The sequence below is a fragment of the Podarcis muralis genome, chromosome 7, assembly GCF_964188315.1.
Source record: "Podarcis muralis chromosome 7, rPodMur119.hap1.1, whole genome shotgun sequence".
NCBI lineage: Eukaryota > Metazoa > Chordata > Lepidosauria > Squamata > Lacertidae > Podarcis > Podarcis muralis.
In genome coordinates, this window is record NC_135661.1 from 23,641,225 (window position 1) to 23,656,676 (window position 15,452).

A 15,452-nucleotide genomic window follows, 5' to 3' on the forward strand; every position below is an offset into this window, starting at 1 on the left:
CTCATCCTGATACCCTCCAGATGTCTCTGAACTACAACTCCCATCATCCCTGATCGCAGGCCATTATTGATGGGTCTGATGGGAATTGTATTCCAACAACAGCTGGAGGGCACCAGGTTGGGAAAGTTTGATTTGTTCCCTTACTCTTAAAATGAAATCTCTGCAGGAAATCAGATACAAATTGCATACTTATACCTTTGTTTTAAAACTGTGTAGGGTTTAACTTGTTCTTTGCATGACCCTTAAAATGTATTTATATGGCTGTGAATTTGCTTTCCATGTATGTGGCTTTTGGTTCACGGTGGCATACTTAGCCAGTTATCTACCCTTTGCAGAGTTTTGAAAGCTATTTATGAGAGATTCCTGCCCTAAGGTGCTTAATGGTCTTTCTCTCATCCCTGTGTTCACAGCATAAAACTGCCTTTAAACCCTGATGTCCCAAAAGTGTTTGCAGCGTTGCCTGAGTTTTATGTGGAAGATGTCGCGGAATTTTTATTTTTTATTGTACAGTAAGTAATATTGCCACCTTGTTCTTGTTGGCTTCCAAGAAGCATCTGGCCACTGTATGGAAACAGCAGGAATTTGCTCAGCTTTGGAGCATCTGCTTAGCATGTAGAAGGTCCCAGGTTTGATCCCCTTTGGCATCTCCTGGTAGCCCCTAGAGAGCCACTGCCAGTCAGTGTAGACAATACTGAGCTAGATGGACCCAGTGGTCTGAACCTGTATAATGCAGCTTCCTAAGTTCCTGTGTCTTAAGGGAAGGGCTGTGTTAGAGCACTTCCTGGCATCTGCAAGAAGCGCCCAGGAAGACATCTTGCCGGGAACCCTGGAGAACTGGTGCCAGTCTGCATAGACAGTATTGAGTTGAGTGGACCAAAGATCTGACTCATTACAAGGCAGCCTTCCATGTTCTTAGGCAACAAGATTAGACAGGCCTTTGGGCTGAACCAGCAGCTTTCTTCTTACCTTGGTGTTGTGCTTCTCCATTCAGGACCATTTTCTCATTTGCCCGTTTTTCATCCCACCCCACCCCCTGTTGCCAGATATTCTCCTCAGGTACTTTATGAGCCTTGCACCCAAGACGTTGTGACGTTCCTCGTTGTGATGCTGTGCAACCAGAACTACATCCGGAACCCCTACCTGGTGGCGAAGCTGGTGGAGGTGATGTTTATGACGAACCCGGCTGTCCAGCCACGGACACAGAAGTTCTTTGAGATGATTGAGAACCATCCTCTCTCCACCAAGTTGCTTGTACCGTCGCTGATGAAGTTTTATACAGGTTAGCTGCTGCCTGACTCACAGTTTGTGTTCAGCTTTAAACACAGAGCCATGCCCTGGGATGTGAAGTGGTGTTGATCGCCCTGGCTGATTATAGAGTTGGGATTTCTACGTCTTTGCATACAGTTCAGTATCTCTTGGACCTCTGGCCAATGACTGGGGCCATTTCTCCTGGATTTCATGTTCTTTTTGGATACTGGCAAGGGGTAGCTCTTGATCTTCTGGCCAGTCTGGAGGCGAGAGGGTACATCCCTTCCGTTCTAACTTCAAAGTGGTGGATTTATTGTCTGACTTACGGTTTCCCTCCATCCTCCCCAGATGTCGAGCACACCGGAGCCACCAGCGAGTTCTATGACAAATTTACAATCCGCTACCACATCAGCACCATCTTCAAAAGCCTCTGGCAGAATATAGCTCACCATGGCACCTTCATGGAAGAGTTCAAGTGAGTTAGAAGGCTTTCAGCATGGCGGGGGCTGGGTCTTAAGGGTTTCTGGACTGGCCCTCATCTTTTGTGGTGAGACCATAGCTCAGTGGGTTAGAGAGCACCTGCTTTGTATGGGGTAGGTCACAGGTTCAATCCCCACCATCTCCAGTTAAAAAAGGTCAGGTACCTGGTGATATAGAAGGCCTTTGCCTGAGATGTTGGGAGAGGTGCTGCCAGTCAATCTGTGCCTCCCTTCTCTCTCATTTCAGTCTGGTATTTGTGCCTCCCCCTGGGTAGAGCATTTTTAAAGTGCTGTGCAGGAAGGCAGTTCCCAAAGGGGAATTAATCTGACTTTGATGCACTGGATAAGAGCAGGGTAGCAGTTCAGGATTACAGATAAATAGTTGTATTAAAGGCATTTAGTCTTGTGTGTTCCTTACAACAGTCTTGTGGGGTAGGTTCCATTTCCATTTTGTGGGCGGGGAAACTGGTGCACAGCAGTAACAGATGGCTGAGCAGGGATTTGAACCTCTGCCAGATCCAAGTAACAGCACTGGGGTTGCAGCTCAGTCGTTCTGCTATATTGGAACCAAGGAATCCCATCTCCATTAGAACTCTCTGCTTCTGTCTCTCTCCATCTCCCTCTCTTTTCTAGCTCTGGGAAGCAATTTGTTCGCTACATCAATATGCTGATCAATGACACAACGTTCTTGCTGGACGAGAGTTTGGAGTCCCTAAAACGCATCCATGAAGTGCAGGAGGAGATGAAAAACAAAGAGCATTGGGACTTGCTGCCCAGGGTGAGCAAATGTCTCCTTTTGGAGGTTCCTCTGCCATTTTCTGAGTTAGCATACCCCACCTTCTATGCAGTAAGTGCCCCAGTGTATCACAAGAAGGGTTGGCACCTGCCTTCAACAGCCTGGGCTCTGAGCCAGTTTTAATGCCTGGCTGCTTAAATATAAAGCCCTGCATAACTTTGGATAGGTTATCTGAAAAAGCATCTTCTCCACCACTATCTCGTAAGGGCATTAAATATCAACAGATGGAACCCTGTTAATTTTTGCCATAGCCTGATTATTATTGACTCCTGGAGGTGAGCTTTTTCATTGGTGTTTTTCATATTGTGGAATGCCCTCCCTACTGAAATAACCCCCACCAGTATTGGTGTTTTGCTGGCTCTTGAAGGTGCACCTGCTTAGGCAAGCATGCCCCAGAACTTAATGTTTGGTTTTTTAAAAACTTAAACTTTTAATGGTTCTGTTTTTTAACTGACTTGTTCCATTGGATTTTAAAGTTGTGGATGTTTTTAACACTTCGAATTGTTAATTTGTGTCTTGTTTGGATTTTGCTATTGATTTTATATTTGTAAACTGCTTAGAAGCCATTCTTGGCAAGGAAGCAGTATATAAAATAATTACAGTGGTACCTCGGGTTAAGTACTTAATTCGTTCCGGAGGTCCGTTCTTAACCTGAAACTGATCTTAACCTGAAGCACCACTTTAGCTAATGGGGCCTCCTGCTGCCGCCAGAGCATGATTTCTGTTCTCATCCTGAAGCACTATTTCTGGATTAGTGGAGTGTGTAACCTGAAGCGTATGTAACCTGAAGCGTATGTAACCCGAGGTACCACTGTAATAGCAACTTAATGTTGGTTGCATCTGGTGCTTTGTGATATTGGGGGTGGGAGCAGTGAGATGAAGCAAGGGTGTCTTGCTGCTGGTAGATGCGGCTGGGAATTTGATAACATATACCTGCTTGTTTTATTTGATGCTGAGGCAGAGGCAGTTTGATTTGCAGCGCCTTTTCTTCTAGGACCAGCAACAAGCACGGCAGTCTCAGCTGGCACAGGATGAGAGGGTGTCGCGCTCTTACCTGGCCCTAGCAACAGAAACAGTCGATATGTTCCACATCCTCACCAAACAAGTTCAGAAGCCTTTCCTCAGACCTGTGAGTATAAACTTGGGGGTTTGTGATGAGGTGCTTTAAATTATAAAATAGGTGGCAACTTGATTTGCAGGTTTTACTTACATTACTGGTTCTGCGGTTCATTCATGGCCCAGCCAGCTTGAGTTCTTCAAAGTCGGTGTTACTGTGGATGCAGCCATAAGCCTCACCTGTGATTTAAAAATTCTCATCATTGAGACTCTCAGCTTTTGGGAATTTCAGCCACTGCAGGTTATGGATAGGGCCAGAGAGTGTAAGGCCTGAAACAGATGTAACGTTTTAAGATCTCTTCACTGTGGCCAATATATGGGGTTGTATGCAGTGCTAGTCCTGTGCAGAGTAGACCCATTGAAACGAATGGGCATGACTTAGGACCATGAGTTTCAGTTGGCTACAACTCCAGAGGTCCAGTTCACCTAAACCAGGCATCCCCAAACTTGGCCCTCCAGCTGTTTTGGGACTACAACTCCCATCACCCCTAGCTAACAGGACCAGTGTTCAGGGGTGATGGGAGCTGTAGTCCCTGCTGGAGGGCCAAGTTTGGGGATGCCTGACCTAAACTATCTGGGCTCCTTTTGTTCCTCTCTACCAGCACACAGGGGACGCGGGTGACGCTGTGGGTAAAAGCCTCAGCGCCTAGGGGTTGCCGATTGAAAGGTCGGCGGTTCGAATCCCCGTGGCGGAGTGCGCTCCCGTTGCTCGGTCCCAGCGCCTGCCAACCTAGCAGTTCGAAAGCACCCCCGGGTGCAAGTAGATAAATAGGGACCGCTTACTGGCGGGAAGGTAAACGGCGTTTCCGTGTGCTGCGCTGGCTCGCCAGATGCAGCTTGTCACGCTGGCCACATGACCCGGAAGTGTCTGTGGACAGCGCTGGCCCCCAGCCTCTTGAGTGAGATGGGCGCACAACCATAGAGTCTGTCAAGACTGGCCCATATGGGCAGGGGTACCTTTACCTTTACTAGCAACAGAGGAAATAAACCTCGATCCCTGGCTTAATGTTGCCTCCAAACATGGTTTGTTTCACTTCAGGCAAGCCACAATACAGTGGTACCTTGGGTTAAGTACTTAATTCGTTCCAGGGGTCCGTTCTTAACCTGAAACTGTTCTTAACCTGAAGCACCACTTTAGCTAATGAGGCCTCCCGCGCCACCGCAGCACAATTTCTGTTCTTATCCTGAAGCAAAATTCTTAACCTGAAGCACTATTTCTGGGTTAGCGGAGTCTGTAACCTGAAGCGTATGTAACCCAAGGTACCACTGTAATAAACCAAGGTTTGTTCTTCACAGTTTCTTAGAGCAAAAGAAACCAACATGAGGGGTTTTGTACTACAATTCCGATCATCCCTGGCTATTGGTCATGCCAACTGGGGCTGATGGGAGTTGTAGTCCAAAAATTCTGGAGGTCGCCACATTGGCTACCCTTGGGTTAGTGGCCTCTTGGGTGTCCACATGGTACTAGAAGCCTTTGCCATTAAGCCAGGGGCAGCCTGAAAAGTACTAGGTAGGTGCCTGGAAGGGGGCAAGCAGCCATGGGGGACAGGAGTGGCCACCTGGTGTACAATCCAAAAGTGCCTCTTGTACAAGGAGCAGTGGTTGAGTAGATGAGATGAGGATCCAGATTCCTATCTGCTGAAGGCAATTGGCAACCTTCTGCCACACTACAAGGGTGTGACCAAGAAAAACAGAATACAGGAAGCAGGCTTGGTTCCCATTGGGACAAAGTAAACATGTTTTGATGTAGGAAATGGTGGAGATGGACAAAGCTACATTGGGGAAATTAACACAGTTGCAGAACATGGGACAAGTCTGTTGGATCAGGCCATTGGCCCATCTAGTCCAGCATCCCGTTCTCACAGTGGCCAACAAAATGCTTGTGGATGCATTATTATTATTAAGCACCCGGCATTTATGGGGATTCAAGAATTCCTCTCCAGTGATAATACTTTCTGCGGTGGCATTTCCAGGAGCTTGGGCCGCGATTGGCTGCAATGCTGAACTTCAACCTTCAGCAGCTGTGCGGCCCCAAGTGCCGCGACCTGAAAGTCGAGAACCCCGAGAAGTACGGCTTTGAACCAAAGAAGCTTTTGGACCAACTGACGGACATCTACCTGCAGCTAGACTGCGCTCGCTTTGCAAAAGCAATAGCTGATGACCAGGTGAGTGGGGGAGTCCAGGAAAGAAAGGTGTACAGAAGGTTAGGGAAGAAATGGGTAGTTAGGGATGGGGAAGCTGTGGCCCTCCAGATGTTCTTGGATGACAACTCCCATCATCCCTGACCATTAACTAGCTGGAGCTGATGGGAGCTGGACTCTCAGCAAAAGCTGAAAGGGCCACAGGTTCCCAGGGCTTGCGTAGTTCCCTTTGCCATCTCCATAGCAGATGGATATTGGCCCATTTTGTTTTGTTCCCCCCCCCCCCCCAATTTGGGATGGCTGTTGCTTAACCTCTCATGTGTGCATGCATATTTGAGTAAAGATACATGAATACATTGGCAAAGATTTTTAGGCGTTTCCCTAATAGGCTTGCCTTTTTGGGGAAACTTTGGTAATTTAAACAGCTGTATAGCATATTCAAAGGGCGAGAATCTTGGGCAGAAAGGTGAATGCGCTCTGCTAGTCCTCAGTTATTTTGTGACAGTTGGATTCCACCCCCTACCCCTCCAAAAAATGTGATTTGATTACTTCGCTCTGAAGTTGAGATTCTCCCAAGGCATTTGCTGAATTCTTCTTCTGATTTGTAAAATTCCATGCAATTTATGAAGCCCAGAAGAGTGTGCTGGGCACTGTGCCATATAGGCATAGAGTTTTCCCCCCTGCTGGGTTGGTGTCAAGGAAGGAGTGGGCACATCGTGTGTTGATCACTGCACTGCAGATAAATCTGTATCAGATGTCTGAAGCAGCTTGATGTGGTGGAGCTGATTTGAAAGAAAGTCCCTGAGAAAGAACAAACCGATGTTGCTAAGTCATGCCGCCACAGGTTGACTTCTTTAATGCTCTGCTTGTTCAGAGCAAGCTGTGCGACCCTGTCTGAGGGCACCTACCTGATGGAGAAAGTCTGGTTTCCATCCCTAGTAACTGAAGTGTGTGTGTGTACCCTTTCTTTCTCCAGAACTGAGTTTCCTTGCATGTGGTTTTGTTGCTTGATATTTTGGCTACAACAGTCTCTCAGCTGCTTTCCCTTCCCCGCTCCCACTGGCTGATTTGATATTTATCTGGCAACCATACTGCCTTGGAATCGGAGCGCTGCCCATCCTGCAGTGATACTGCATCGCACTGGCAAGCTCCCAGCAGGTGCCGGCTCTTGCTTGCTGTGACTCCTTACTGCAGGCTTTTTGGAGTTGACATGGCGAGGAGGGAGGGAGAAGACTTTCTGATTACATGCCAGCAGAGTCTGCCACTTGATCGCTGCACATGGAAGTGCACATAACCTATCTATTGCAGGAGCAGATAGCCTTTCTCACGCTTTGGACCGTGTGTTAATTTTAGGAATGTCGGGATTGCCATCTGTGTCAGACCAAACAGCCTGTTTAGCTGCACATCCCATCTCCCCCCATTGTGTAAACAGGTGCCTCAAGAAAGCTTCATAGCAGAGATTTCCATTTCCATTAATTACCTGGTATCTAGTACTAAAAGTATGTCGAGAGAGGGGCAGATGGAGAGGAGAACAGACAGCGTTGTGTGTGCCGTGATTCCGCAGAAGTGCAAAGCAAGCAAAGAACTTGTTTCTGAGTATGGAATGCCGATTCCTCAGGATCTCAACTTTCATTTAAAAAGAGATACCACATTTCTAGTCCTTATCCCTGTGAATATATATTTGAAAGAGTGGGTGGTGGCTGAATTTAAAAGTTTCCAGGGGTTGAAGGAAGTGGCTTCAGTGCACTTTGCTTTTCCCATAATACGCTAAACCAGAATGATCAGCCCGGAATGGCAGAATAAGCTTTGCAAAGTGGTTTTATTCCATTTTGCACAGGTTCCCCATGTCACTAACACTCAGCTGGGAGGTGGTGAAAAGCTGCAGGGAAAGGACTTAACTCTTGGCTATCCCCCCCTGACTTTTCTGTGCCCTGTTCCTGCAGCAGTGCTTTAAACACAGAACAGCCAACTGCTTAGAAACATAGGTGAGCTGCCTTATACTGAACCAAACCATTGGTTCTTTAAGCTCAGTATTCGCTCCCTTGACTCCTGGGGCCTTCTGCATACAATCAGATGGTCCTTCCCCTAAAACAGAAGTAAGGTGTTAGTCTTCAAACTGCTGTATACAGAATCAGCCCATTTGGTCCATCTAGCTCAGCCTTGCATCTATACGGACTGGCAACAGCTCTCTAGGGTTTCCAGCTAAGGGCCTATCTGAGGGTACTGGGGATTGAGCCTGGGACCTTCTGCTTGCTCAGCAAGCGCTCTGCCGCTGAGCTTATGGCTTTGGCAGGTCTTGGTAGCGCATGCGATTATTGTGGTGCTTTCTGTCTTTGCAGAGGTCCTACAGCAAGGAGCTATTTGAGGAGGTCATTTCAAAGATGAGGAAAGCTGGAATCAAGTCGACAATAGCAATAGAAAAATTCAAGCTGCTAGCCGAAAAGGTGGAAGAAATTGTTGCCAAGAATGCCCGAGCTGAAATTGACTACAGTGACGCTCCTGACGAGTTCAGAGGCAAGTAGATTTTTGTGGAGATACTGCAGCTTCACCCAGGAATCATCAGTGGGGCTAAAATCGAAAGAGGGGCTAACATTTTAGGATTGTATCCAATGCTACTTCTACTTAGAGTAGAACCATTGAAGGTAGTGGTCATGACTAACTTTGGTTAATTTCAATGAGTCTCCTCTGAATGTGACTTAATTGGATGCAACCCTTAAGAAATAAATAAATTTTATGCTAAACTTGTGCAGAAGAGCAAGCTGGTTTAGCTTTTTCCAGATGCTTTTTTCTTTTTCTTCCTTTTTAGAAAATTGTATAGATGCACTCAAGGTGCAACAATGATACCTCTGTCAGTGTGAGGTTGTTCTTAAGAAAAACACCTCTCTAGCATTCAGTTCTCTAGGAATGTTTGCAAGTGAGTCTGAAGTTTAAAGTTTTGATGATCTTAAACCTTTCCTTCTAGATCCACTCATGGATACATTGATGAGTGACCCTGTCAGGTTGCCATCTGGGACCATCATGGATAGATCTATCATCCTCCGGCACCTTTTGAATTCCTCCACAGATCCATTCAATCGGCAAACACTAACGGAAAACATGCTGGAACCAGGTAGAGAGAAACTTGTGTTGTGACCTAAGCAAAATAGAGTAAGGGAGCTGATAGCTGGTTTTTTTTTTTTTTTTTTTTTTTAGACTAATAGGTCTTTTTTTTTTTTTTTAGACTAATACTTTTATACAATAAATAAGCTTCCTAGTTGCAAAAAACAAAACTTCTCTTGGACATTGGTCTGTAGTAGAGCAATCTGACACCCCAAAATATTTTGTCAAGATGTTCACTTATATTTATTTATATTATAAGCTTTCAACAATAAAAATCCACAGTTACAAAAACAAAACCATCACACACAAAATGGCCCCAAATGGAACAAATTCAGCAGAAGGTTGTCTGCTTCTTAAGCAGGGAGGGAACCCTCTGCGAAACTCTGCAATCTCTACAGATGGGAGCTCTGATAGCTGAAAGATACTGTCCATGGCAACCATGAAATTGTAGTCTGGCAACATGTGAAGGATCACGCTTGCTCTATGCTTCTGCTGTTGTCTTGAGGGACTGAATTTCCTCATCTGCTGATATGTCACCTGCATAAGAATGTTGCTTGGGCCATATAGTGCAGTATGGCCAACTCAGCCTGTCATGGCTGGTAGTCATTGATGCACCTCTGCTCTTCCATTAATGTGCCCAGTCCTCCCTTAAAGTCTGCACTGGCTTCCTATCTGCTAAAGACCCCAAATTACTTAGGCCCAGGGTACTTTAAGGACCTTCTCGCCTTGTACATCCCAAGTCAATCACTGAGTTCATCTTTGGGGGGGAGCACTATTTTATGGTCCTCCATGGACCAAAAGCACAACTTGCACCAACAAGAAATCAAGCCTTCAGTGTTGAGGAGCCGTTTTTGTGGAACTCGTTCCCACTAGAAGTCAGACAGGCACTGTCCCGTTTCATTTTAGGAGGACTTTGCACATGGATGCTTCTCTGATGTTTTAAAATATTTGTGATGTTCGTTGTTCCGTGTGCTCTGAGTGGATATGAGAATTTGCCTTATACTGAGTCAGACCATCAAGCTCAGCATTGTTTCTGCACTGACTGGCAGTGGCTTTCCAGGGTTTCGGGCAGGGAATGTTCCCAGCCCAACCTGGAGATTGGACACGGGACCTTCTGCACACAAAGCAGATGCTCAACCACTGAGCTTTGTTATGGTGAGGTATTTTGTGTTTAACTTTCCTTCCCCCTCTTTACTCCCCCTACTCAGTGCCAGAGCTCAAAGAGCAAATCCAAGCCTGGATGAGAGACAAACAGAACACTGACCATTGAGGACCCTCCTCCTGCCTGGCAGCACACATGCCAAGGTCAACTGTGAAGAGCAGGACGAAGGGGATTGAGGCGTGGGGGATGTGCTGATTCTTTTGGAAGTGGAAGCTGGCTGGGCTGGAGCTCACACAGTGCCTGTTGTTGCTGCTGCTGCTGCTGCTGCTGCTGCTCCTGCTGCAAAACGACATAAAAGCATGTGGATGAAGAGAAGGAACAACAAAAAATTTTAAAAGCAGCTTAATTCTTGTACATATATTTAAGTGATCAAACACGCCGGTCGATAACGTTGTGGGGGATAAGTTTAGGAAGCTGGCTCTTGTTATGAGGCAAAAATCCTCTGACATCTCATAATTGGGGTTTATACAGCTTGAATTCCTTTTTTAAAATAAAAAAAAAACCTGGAAGACATGTGGATCAGGGAAGCAAAACCCTCAACATGTTGTGTTGCTTTTGTTTTAAAACTATTGCCAGGTCTCCGTTAATTTGATTGTGGTTGAAACCTTGAACATTTTGCTGCTAAAGTGACCCCCATCACACATACACATTTTCTTTTCTTCCCTGTTAACTTTTCCTACATTACCCTCTCCGTTTTTTTTCTGTAATGTGAAGCAAATGTTCCCTGTATATTAAAAAAAAAAAAAATCCTTCTCTAGCCCCAAGAGAACATAATCTTGAAAAGATAAGTGTGCCTGCAACAAGTGTTAATCTTGGGGAGGGAATCATATTTTTCTATTACACATATTCATTTATTTTTATTTGGTCAGCCATACATGAGAAGAGTAATCCACAATGGCAGATTTCCTTTTCTCTCCCCCGCTGCCCCTGCCTTTTTCTTTTCTTTTCTTTTTGCACATTGGATTTTTGTCTTTTGGGAGACGCTTAAATGCTTTAGGGTTTTTTGTTTTTTGTTTTTAAAGCCAGAGATCTAATAAGCTAAATGATGATGATTCTGAGTCTTTTAAGAGCTTGTCTCCCAAGTGGGGTAGATCATTTTAAGTCTCAGCACCTACCAGTGAAGGCAGGAATACCCATTTTTATGTTGCGTACCAGTTTTGTATCCATGGCTTGGCCTTAACCAAAGCAAAAAAAAAAAAAAAAAAGGGTGCAGAAAAAAATGTAGACTTGCTTTTTTTTTTTTAAGAAAAACACAGAAACTATATAAAAAAGACGAAACATTTTTGTATGACTGCCCCCTGCTTAAAGATACTTGAATTTCCTTTTTAAAAAGGATTTGAAACCACAGTGTTTAAAAAAAAAAGCCTGAAAAGAAATGTTTTCTTTTTTCTTTTTCTTTCTTTTTCTTTTTGCTGACAGTGTCCTCTGTTCAGTTCCTGATTCTTGAACTACAATAAATGGTGATACACATGCACAATAACCCTTCAGTGTGTATGTCTCCTTCACATATGTTGTGTGCATGCAGCAGGCGGGTGATTGTGTGGGCTGCTGAATCAGAGTTGGAAATGTGCTTGTTTGACTTTAGTACAGTCGTACCTTGGAAGTCGAATGGAATCCGTCCCAGAAGTCCATTCGACATCCAAAACGTTCGGAAACCAATGTGAGGCTTCTGATTGGCTGCAGGAAGCTCCTGTAGCCAATTGGAAGCCACGGAAGCCTTCCAAAAATAGTTCACAAACTGGAACAGTCACTTCTGGGTTTGCGGCGTTCGGGAGCCAAAACGTTCGAGAACTAAGCTGTCTGAAAACCAAGGTATGACTATATAATATTTCTTATTTATTTATTACTTGCCCTTCATTCTAAGGTCCCAGGGTGGATTCTGACACTAAAACACAGTATTTCAAACAGCTTATTATTTACAGTCACAAAAATAAGGTGGGTTCTAAAAAATAGGCCGCTCACATATCAAAAGCCAGGGTAAAGAAGGTATGTGTTCAGCATTTTCTGGAAGCTGTGTAATGAAGGTGCCAGACGCACCTCTGTGTGGATACATCCTGTTTTGATTTGCAAAAATCTTCCATAGTACCGTATTTTGCGCCCCATAGGACGCACCGGCCCATAGGACGCACCTAGTTTTTTGGGGGGGAAATAAAGAGAAAAAAAATTATTCCCCCCCCCAGGTGCGGGGCTGGAAGAACCAGGTCAGGGAACAGCGGGAAGGCGCACTCCGCCTCCCCGCTGTCCCCCGAGCTTGTGGGGCTGGCGATGGGGAGAAGTGCGCTGAGCCTGGGACTGGAGGCAGCTCTGCGCAGCCACCGGGAGCCGGGTGGGACTTCGCACCCGGCTCCCAATGGCCGTGCAGAGCTGCGCTGAGCCCGGGACTGCGGGCAGCTCTGTGCAACCCTTGGAGCCGGTCTCCCGAGGGTTGCGCAGAGCTTCCTGAAGCCTGGAGAGCGAGAGGGGTCGGTGCGCACCGACCCCTCTCGCTCTCCAGGCTTCAGCGAAAGCCTGCATTCGCCCCATAGGACGCACACACATTTCCCCTTCATTTTTGGAGGGGAAAATGTGCATCCTATAGGGCGAAAAATACGGTATATCACTTTCAAATTTTAAAAAATGAAGCAGTTTGTAAGTTCTTCTAATAATAAACCTGTGGCTTGGAGGTCTGACATCGTCTGCTCCCTATTTATAAATTGAAAAATCAAATACCACACTTACTTAAAATTATTCCCCTCATTAGCCATTCTGCTGGTATTGGTTTATTTTTAAAAAATCATTACCTGTTTATTCACCACTAGTAGGCCCAAAGCAGGATATAATGTCAAAGGGACGTGGGTGGCACTGTGGTCTAAAACCACTGAACCTCTTGGGCTTGCTGATGAAAAGGTCAGCAGTTTGAATCTGCACAACGGGGTGAGCTCTTGTTGCTCTGTCCCAGCTTCTAGCAGTTTGAAAGCATGCCAGTGCAAGTAGATAAATAGGTACCATTGCAGCGGGAAGGTAAACACTGTTTCTGTACACTTTGGCTTCTGTCACGGTGTCCCATTGTGCCAGAAGTGGTTTAGTCCTACTGGCCACATGACCTGGAAAGCTGTCTGTGGACAAATGCTGGCTCCCTCGGCCTGAAAGCGAGATGAGTGCCGCAACCTCATAGTTGTCTTTGACTGGACTTAAATGTCCAGGGGTCCTTTACCTTTACAATGTCAAAGCACAATGGAATACATTAAATAGATTAGATTGATAAAACACATCAGCCTAAACAAAATCAGCATATCCCTTTCATATTGAGGTGACCGACCTATGCTCCACTCTAACTTCACTGGTTCAGGGCAAGCAAGCAGCCAGTGTAAATAACTCTACACAAAACAAACATCATTTTAAAATCAGAAACGCATGATGCACATCCAACATGAAATGTTGCCACAATGAGGAAAATCCTAAGAGATGGGATTTCTTAGTTACTGAACCTGTGCTCTGGAATTTGCTTGCCCCTCTCTTAGGATCCCATCTCTTGGGATGGAGAGGTGTGTTTGGGTGTAAATATCTCTGGCTTCTACATGGATTGAATGCAGCTTACCAAACAGAGGTAAGAGTCCTGTTGCCTGCTGCTGAACCCGCTTTTGATTCTGGCCACAGTCACCACTGGTATGTGGCTCCTAGAAGCTTCTCCACAAGTGAATGTGGCCCTCAGGCTTTTAAAGAAGGTTCCCCACCCTGATTTTGAGAGCCCAACTTTGTTTTGAAATCTCAGCAACTCTGCGAGAAATACGTTTTTGAAACCCCAATCTCCCCCAACCACTTAAAAGGCAAATTAATCACAGCTGTCCCAAGCTAAGCTGAGTGTTTAGCAAAAAGGATCTGTTCCCTGGATAGAGTTCTGGGATGGGATGGACAGCAGCCACAAATCAATAGGCAGGCTAAAATAGAAACCAAGACGCCATACATTTTTAAAGGGGCGCAGCCATAGCTTTAGATTATACAGCAGAGTTCCTGAACAAAGCCTGCTTTAATATTCATATGAAGAAATGAGTTATGAGCATGGCAGAGAGTAAAATGCCAGCTTGCTGGATCTGAGGAACAGTCCTTGAAATGGGCAGAGTAAGCCCCTTCTCTTCTGTAGGGGCAAGTGCTTACAAAATATGGGTAACAAGTTTCTTCAATCATTGGAAACTCCTGGTGCATCACATGTATTATGTCAAATGTTTTAATGTGGTATTTCTCAAACAGGACTCACCATTGGGCCTTGACCCATTTTCAGAGGAAATAGCAATAAAAACAATATGATAATCCCACCCATCTGGCTGGGTTGCCAGAGTTGGAACAAAGTTAGAACGTGAAATAAAGGGTCATTATTACCATTATCAATTGAATTAAATTGTTATTATCATTCATAATAAACGTGACAGAAAGAAAGGGGTAAGAGGGAAGCTGTTACAGGAAGAGGGATGAACTGGGAGTGGGTGGAGATAAGGTACAAGTTGAATATGAAAGGAGAATGGGAGAAGAAATTGCAGAAAATAGGTATATATATTTTAGGAGTCCTGTGGGATGGGTGGTGAGGGGAAAATAAAAAGTTGTCTCCATTTAAAGCCTCTACATCAGCAAACTTGCCTAAACACAGGAGGCATATACTGACCTTAAATAAAGCTGAGCTGTGGAGCTACTTGCCACAATGAAAATGCCATGGTGAAGGAATTTCCAGATATAGGTTAGATACCGCTAGAAAGCAATGTCAGTAATAGCCAGCTGATTATGGCCAACTCTGCTTCCATCTGCCACCATTTCTGTCCTCTCAAGTGGGCCCTGGGGTTAGAAAGTCTGAAAACCCCTAGTCTAACACTCTTAATCCCAATAATTTAGAGGCAGGCAGAAACACCAGAAAAACTAATAGGAGAAAAAAAGATACAAAACACTAGGTACTAAAAAACTGAAATTACTGTATCCTTGCTTAACACTCAGCTATCAAATGCTAGACGTTGTTGAGTGGGGTTGATCTCTCTGTTGGTTACATACTTTTGTTTCCCCGCTTCCAGCTACTATATAGTTATAACACCTGACATGTCATGTTCCACGAGATAAAGAGAGCTGCCTCCAGGATACATCTGATTGTTAGTGGGACAAGGATTTCAAGATGAGACTAATTGTAAGAGGCAGGAGGGCAGCTAAGATGAACTAGCAAGCAGTCTACTCTCTCCCATGACCCCACATGCCTCAAAAAGCATGTGATTTGCTACAGAGACGAACAAACAGGGCCCACAGGAGTACTAAATCAAACCAGATGGCCCCCTAGTTGCTTACAAAGGCTGCATACACACCATACATTTAAGGCACATCACTCTCTCCCAAACACTGTAATCCTGGGAACTGTGGCTACCCCTTGAACTACAGTTCCCATGTTTATGATTATTATT

The 15,452-nt window shown here is 45.2% G+C and overlaps 1 protein-coding gene across 5 annotated transcripts in view; it reads left to right on the forward strand.

Annotated features, from left to right (window-relative positions):
- The window catches only part of UBE4B (ubiquitination factor E4B), a 69,327-nt gene extending 57,806 nt beyond the window's left edge, over positions 1-11,521 (forward strand). For all 5 annotated transcript variants that reach the window (XM_028740707.2, XM_028740708.2, XM_028740711.2 and 2 more), the window contains 9 exons: positions 411-509; positions 1,044-1,279; positions 1,597-1,723; positions 2,361-2,505; positions 3,518-3,652; positions 5,613-5,804; positions 8,120-8,294; positions 8,743-8,889; positions 10,088-11,521. In XM_028740707.2, the coding sequence (XP_028596540.2) occupies positions 411-509; positions 1,044-1,279; positions 1,597-1,723; positions 2,361-2,505; positions 3,518-3,652; positions 5,613-5,804; positions 8,120-8,294; positions 8,743-8,889; positions 10,088-10,149 (1,318 nt within the window). In that variant the 3' untranslated portion in view covers positions 10,150-11,521. The remainder of the gene's footprint in view (positions 1-410; positions 510-1,043; positions 1,280-1,596; positions 1,724-2,360; positions 2,506-3,517; positions 3,653-5,612; positions 5,805-8,119; positions 8,295-8,742; positions 8,890-10,087) is intronic.
- Positions 11,522-15,452: the final 3,931 nt, after the last annotated feature.